This window comes from Apaloderma vittatum, unplaced genomic scaffold (assembly GCF_000703405.1).
Source record: "Apaloderma vittatum isolate BGI_N311 unplaced genomic scaffold, ASM70340v1 Scaffold43934, whole genome shotgun sequence".
In the NCBI taxonomy this organism is placed as follows: Eukaryota; Metazoa; Chordata; class Aves; order Trogoniformes; family Trogonidae; genus Apaloderma; species Apaloderma vittatum.
This window is the reverse complement of record NW_009711768.1, coordinates 1-5,348: the sequence shown is the minus strand read 5'-3', so window position 1 is coordinate 5,348 and position 5,348 is coordinate 1. Positions and strand designations below refer to the sequence as shown.

General features: G+C 43.8%; 1 protein-coding gene across 1 annotated transcript; it reads right to left on the bottom strand.

Annotated features, from left to right (window-relative positions):
* Positions 1-242: 242 nt before the first annotated feature.
* On the bottom strand, positions 243-4,573 carry LOC104272670 (ran-binding protein 3-like; the record flags this gene model as incomplete). The annotated part of the gene is made up of 4 exons (XM_009867728.1): positions 243-423; positions 1,883-2,025; positions 2,668-2,788; positions 4,449-4,573. Coding segments are annotated over 4 exons (570 nt in total), but the record flags the coding sequence as incomplete, so codon positions are not given.
* Between the last annotated feature and the right edge of the window lie 775 nt (positions 4,574-5,348).

The window sequence follows — 5,348 nt, the reverse complement described above, 5'->3', positions numbered from 1 at the left end:
TGCCGGGCCACCTGGGCACCCTGCTGGCTCGGGGCTCACAAGCACAGGTCTCGAGAAGGAGGGAGGAACAGTTACGTTCAACAAGGCAGGTCACAGCATGAGTCCTACAGCACATGCTCCCAGGAGAAGCAAGAGGCCGGGAGCACAGCTCTGATACGTGGTCACAGAGAGGACAGCCGGCCTTAAAGAACAACAGGGAAAAACCATGGAAAACAGGAAACTCTGCTGGCTTTCTTACTTACCGCTGCCAACTGCTCCTGAAGGCGCGATGACATCATCATCACTGTCTTCCTCGTTTGATTGCGTTACCTCTGGCTCAGGTGCTACGCTCTTGACTTCTTGCTCTTGCTCCACTCTGCTCCGCAAGGCCAAGATGCGATGGTGTAACGCAGCAAACAGCTGCCCGGTATCTTTAGAGCTTGCCTGCATTTTTTTTTTTTTAATATTCAGAAACAAGGGGAAGGTGCACGGAATTAGAACCAAACGAAACCCCACTCGTGCAATACACACCTGTCATGCCAAGCTTCACAATCGACTTCTCTGCTTTCTCACACAGGGTTTTTCAGACTCAGTGAGAATGGGCTGTGGTACACAGCTGTTTCAGAGGAAAGCGTTTGTGACAACCTGTCCAGGAATATATCTTTTACTCTCAAGAATTAATGACCACTTGACAGCTTCAAAAGGATTAATTTTTAGGCTTATCAAACTATGTAATGGACATTATTTAAAAGGGAACTCCCTTCAAATACTCTGAAACTGACTTCACTGTGTCAATAAGTTCCCCATACTAACTACTATTACTGTTCCCCCAAGTTAACTGTAAGGTAAGAATATCACTTGTCAGATTCTAACATAAAAATTGTTTTCCTCCTCCCTCTCTATCATCTAAATCTGTCACCTCTGTAAGTGCAAAATTTCCTTGCAATGAGCTATAGTGACTAAATTATTCTGTATAATATACTTTTTATCAGTACTAAAATCAATAGTGAATAAATTGATCACAGATTAACTCAAAATTTTGAAATTTAGAAAAAGTTATCCATTCATTTCACTGCTTTTTCCTCGTCGGTGGATGGGACTCCAGATCCTCGTTCTGCAAACGTACTGTCACAGGGCAAGGTCACCTTCTGTTTCCGTCCTCTTAATTTCTGATCCATCAGAACACTTAATTCTTTAGCGACTTTTGGTATAGAATCAGCGTAAATCAAAGGAATGTGTTCAGACCCCTCAAAAATCCCTAAGTGCTCTTAGCAGACGTTAGGGAAGGACCTTTCCTTCTCACCAACTCTATCACTATCTCCCAAGTGCTTTAGTAAATCTGACTGGGATTGCCAGTCCCCATTTAGAAAGCAGAGAAATCACTTTCCCTGTCCTGCTACCGCTTGGAATACTCTGTATTAAAAGCAAATCAAAGTTAAAATGTATTACTCTTAACTACCAATATAAGGTTCTTGACAGATACCTCGTGTTTTGCTGGAAGTGGGCATCTCTAGATCCACCCACGCTGTAGATGGACAAGAGCAGCTTCCCCATGCTACAAGTTCTTGCAGATCACACTTTGGCTAAGCTGTTAATCTGCAGATTAGCAAAAAATGATCTGCATTCATCTTCCACTACACCAGTCTCAGGAGGTGTGGAAGAGCTCCCAGGACTCCACAGTTGGTGTTTTGGGCAACTGGGCTTCCTAGGGCAGCCTTTGCAGTGGAATTTCTTCACAAGGAGGGCTTTTCACACAAGCAAAGGCTGCCAAGCCCCTTGTCTTTGGGGAGGGGGCGGTGGCAGTGAGGTGGGGTGCGGAGAAGTCAATGATACCTCAGCTGCAATTTAAGCAAGCCCCAATTTTAGTAGGAAGGTTAAGATGTAAACCAAACCCAGTACTCACTGATATAAGAAAAACTTTAACTCCCTGGTCCTCCGTATCCATGGCAGTGATCCGGATACTCTTCTCACTGGCTTTGTCGATCTGCATCTGAGCCCAGAGCTTGGTATTTAGGATTAACCTGAGACTCCCCTGAGTCCTCATCACTAGGGCCAACACACAAGATCAGTCAGGTGGACAAAGATGCAACAGGGAACTCAAACCAGCCAAGATGGCTTTTTATTGTGTGAACGTTTAAGTCTCTTCACAAAGAATATTAGGGAGAGCCCTTCAAACAGGAATCTTGCCACAGATGTTAATCAGAAGAATGTAGGCTATTAAAGATTATCTGCCATGACTAAAGATATTTAGTCCAAAGTCTTGTATGTTAATACAGCAAAGTTCAGTGGCTGGGTCTGAGCTGATAACCTAATGCACGCTCCTGCCAGTCCCAACAACGGCGTGCTGCTCCAAGAGGCTTCCCCCAAGCACCCACCCCAAGAAGCTCAGAGCTGAAGAACGTTACCATAAAATGCCAGACAATATTCCAGCTGCTAAACACAGTTTGCTTTTAGCGGGGTGGGGTGGAAATAACGTAACCGGGATGTTTGCTACCCTAGGAGGATATGAAAAGATACTCTCTTTGGGGGGAATGGTCATAAATGGAAGCAAGAGAAAAGATCCAAACTGCTTCCGAGCTGCTGCAGCTCAGACATAACCCCACGTGGATGCTGCTGTGTGCCGCGGAAGCGCCCTATGAACACAGCACCGATTGTCAGCCAGCACCGCATCCGCCCGGGCCCTCTTACCCAGCCGAGACTGTAATGTTCCGTCATCTGTTGAGGCCATATCGTTGAGTCTCAGAAGTCCTCGACCTCTCTCCACCCACGACTGAGAGTTTTTATCAAATACAAACAGCTTGCACTGAATCTGCAATGGAGAACATCTCTATAGTACAGTGCTTGACAGCAGCAGTAATATATTTCATTTGCTATCACCCACAGCTGGTTAACAAAATACTCAGATTTCATACTGGAATTTTAATCTGTTTATAACTGTGGAAACTAAAGTAGTCATCCTTTCTTCTGCAATGAATTCCTCAAAATACGCTGTCTGGTTTAATTACCAGAAGCTGTATGTTCTTAAGAAGTACCTGTGTTCAAGATCAAATCAGAACAATTTTCGGGTAAGGTACAAACTTTCACAGAGGAAACATTGTGATAAGAGACCAGGAAAGAGTCACCTACATCTTCCATCGGGCAATATTTTGACAGCCTTAGGTGCACTTTGCACCACGGCTCAGGGCGGCATTTCTTGCTGGGAAGACCCAGCACAATGAAAGCAAAGCAAAATTCTTCCTGTATTACGGAAGAAAGGACGAACAAACACGTTATCTCGTGGCTCGAGCCACACAAAGTCATGAATAAACAAGAGGCACTTTTCCTGCCTTCCTGGTTCATCATTTTGACAAAGTACACCTTTTGGACTTTCTAGTGGCAGGACTGTTCCTCTTTCCCACAAAAGCTCCCGTTTTCTTGCCTGGCCAAACATCTCTACCTTGTGTTCATCACCCCTCAAGCTCCCCACAACTGTATGTGTCCTGGGTGGAAAAAATATTCCCATTTTCTTTTCCTCTGTTTGTCTCCTTTTCTCTGCCACAGAACACCGAGCTCTGTATAACTCATTTTTGCAACATTAACAGAGTTCTGTCTGCATCTTTATGCAGAATCCCTTCTGGGTTTGCAGTGAATTAAACTTCACAGGAAAAAAGACCAGAAGTTAGGTCAGAGGTCTGTGAAGTTACAATATACTCACACAAATCAGTCCATTACGTACAGAACTGCTAAATGTTGCAGTTTTCGTACGTGAAAAAGGACTCTCTTGCCTTCAGTGTCTTGTCTGATTACATGAAGCACCCAGAATTACATAAAACCAGAGAAGCACCAGAGTAACTATTTAAAGACCGTTCATGCCTGGTAAAAAGCCTGAAAGGACAAATGCTACAGATTATTATTTGGTAGGATAGTAAAAGTGTAACTGATACGCCTTGGTTACTGACAGAGCATCTGTTTGGTGTCAGAAGAGACCAGCAAGTCTGTAAGAACACAAAGCTACTCCGTAACAGAAGACACAGTTCAAGTGCTGACAAACTTAAAAGATCAAGAAAAAATCGTAATTGGAGGATTTAAAAAAAAATAAAAATATATATATATAATCCAGTTGGGTTTACACAAAACCCCTGCACATTCCTCTCCAGGATATACTGAAGTTAGTAAGCATATTTAACTTAATGAATTACTACCAGGTTAAATAAACCACAATAATAACCAGCAGTCTAAGTCATGAATGCATGTCCTTTTAAAACATCACTAATTCAATTAAGTACCTCAAGACAAATTCTCGAGTGCTGTTTTATGGCTTCTGCTATGCAAGAAACCACACTGCTAGCATAACAGTACATTCTGAATTTAAAAAAACCACATCTATAATCTTCAGTAGTACAATAATTAATGAACTTAGATACTTATTTTAGTTTTCTTCACAGGAATCCCTATAAACTCCAAGCTCCTGTACTTCACCCGTTCCTTACCTGTAACACGTTACTTTCAGCTTCCTCCCCGGTAATCACTTCTACCTTCGCTAACAAACACTTCCTTGCTGTTGCTTTAGTATAGGCTGCTGCAGACTCTGCCAGCGATTCTGAAATATTATTAGCTGAACAATATTTTGAAAGTTTGAGAGTGATTAACATATCATTTTCTAAGATTTAGAAAGGTTTCACGCGAGTGCACTGCCACTGGAGAAATACAGGCCAGACGACAGATGTTGACAGAACACCAGAAATAGGATTGAAACGTAACGCAGAAGTGAAAGCTCGTCTTTTAAGACTTGTTTTAAAAGCACAAGAAGGCACAATGGACAGAAGAGGCAAGTGATTGGAAAGTTCTGACCCCACATACAGTATTTCAAACCCTTTGCTAACACAAGGACACTCACGCATCGGCAGGTGCTGCCTGCCTGGACGTGCTCCTGTGGGCCCTGCCCTGGGTGACCCTGCTCTGGCAGGGGGGGCTGGACTGGGTGATCTCTCGAGGTCCCTTCCAAACCCCAACATTCTGTGATTGTGTGATTTGGTGCCAGTGCTGCTGCCTGACACCCAGTCATGCCTATGCACCTGCAGCCCCACTCATTTTCTATGTCTGTTCTGGCTTGCAGGCAGTTTGCTGAAGCAAACCCACACCCCCTTAACTTTCAGAACATCCCACCAATCTCTAGAGTCACACGTGTCTAGAAATCAGCAGTTATTGATCCGAGCAGCAAACCTGGTGTGCCCACCTGATGCAACCTACACTTGACTTGGCCGGTCAAACACAATTGCTAAAAAAGCAGTTTGCCACGTTTCTGCTGTGTTCTGGTCCAGGTATCTGCTCTTTAATTCCCTCTGCTTTTGTTCTGCTGAATCACACAGAACTGTTGAGGCTGGCAAAGC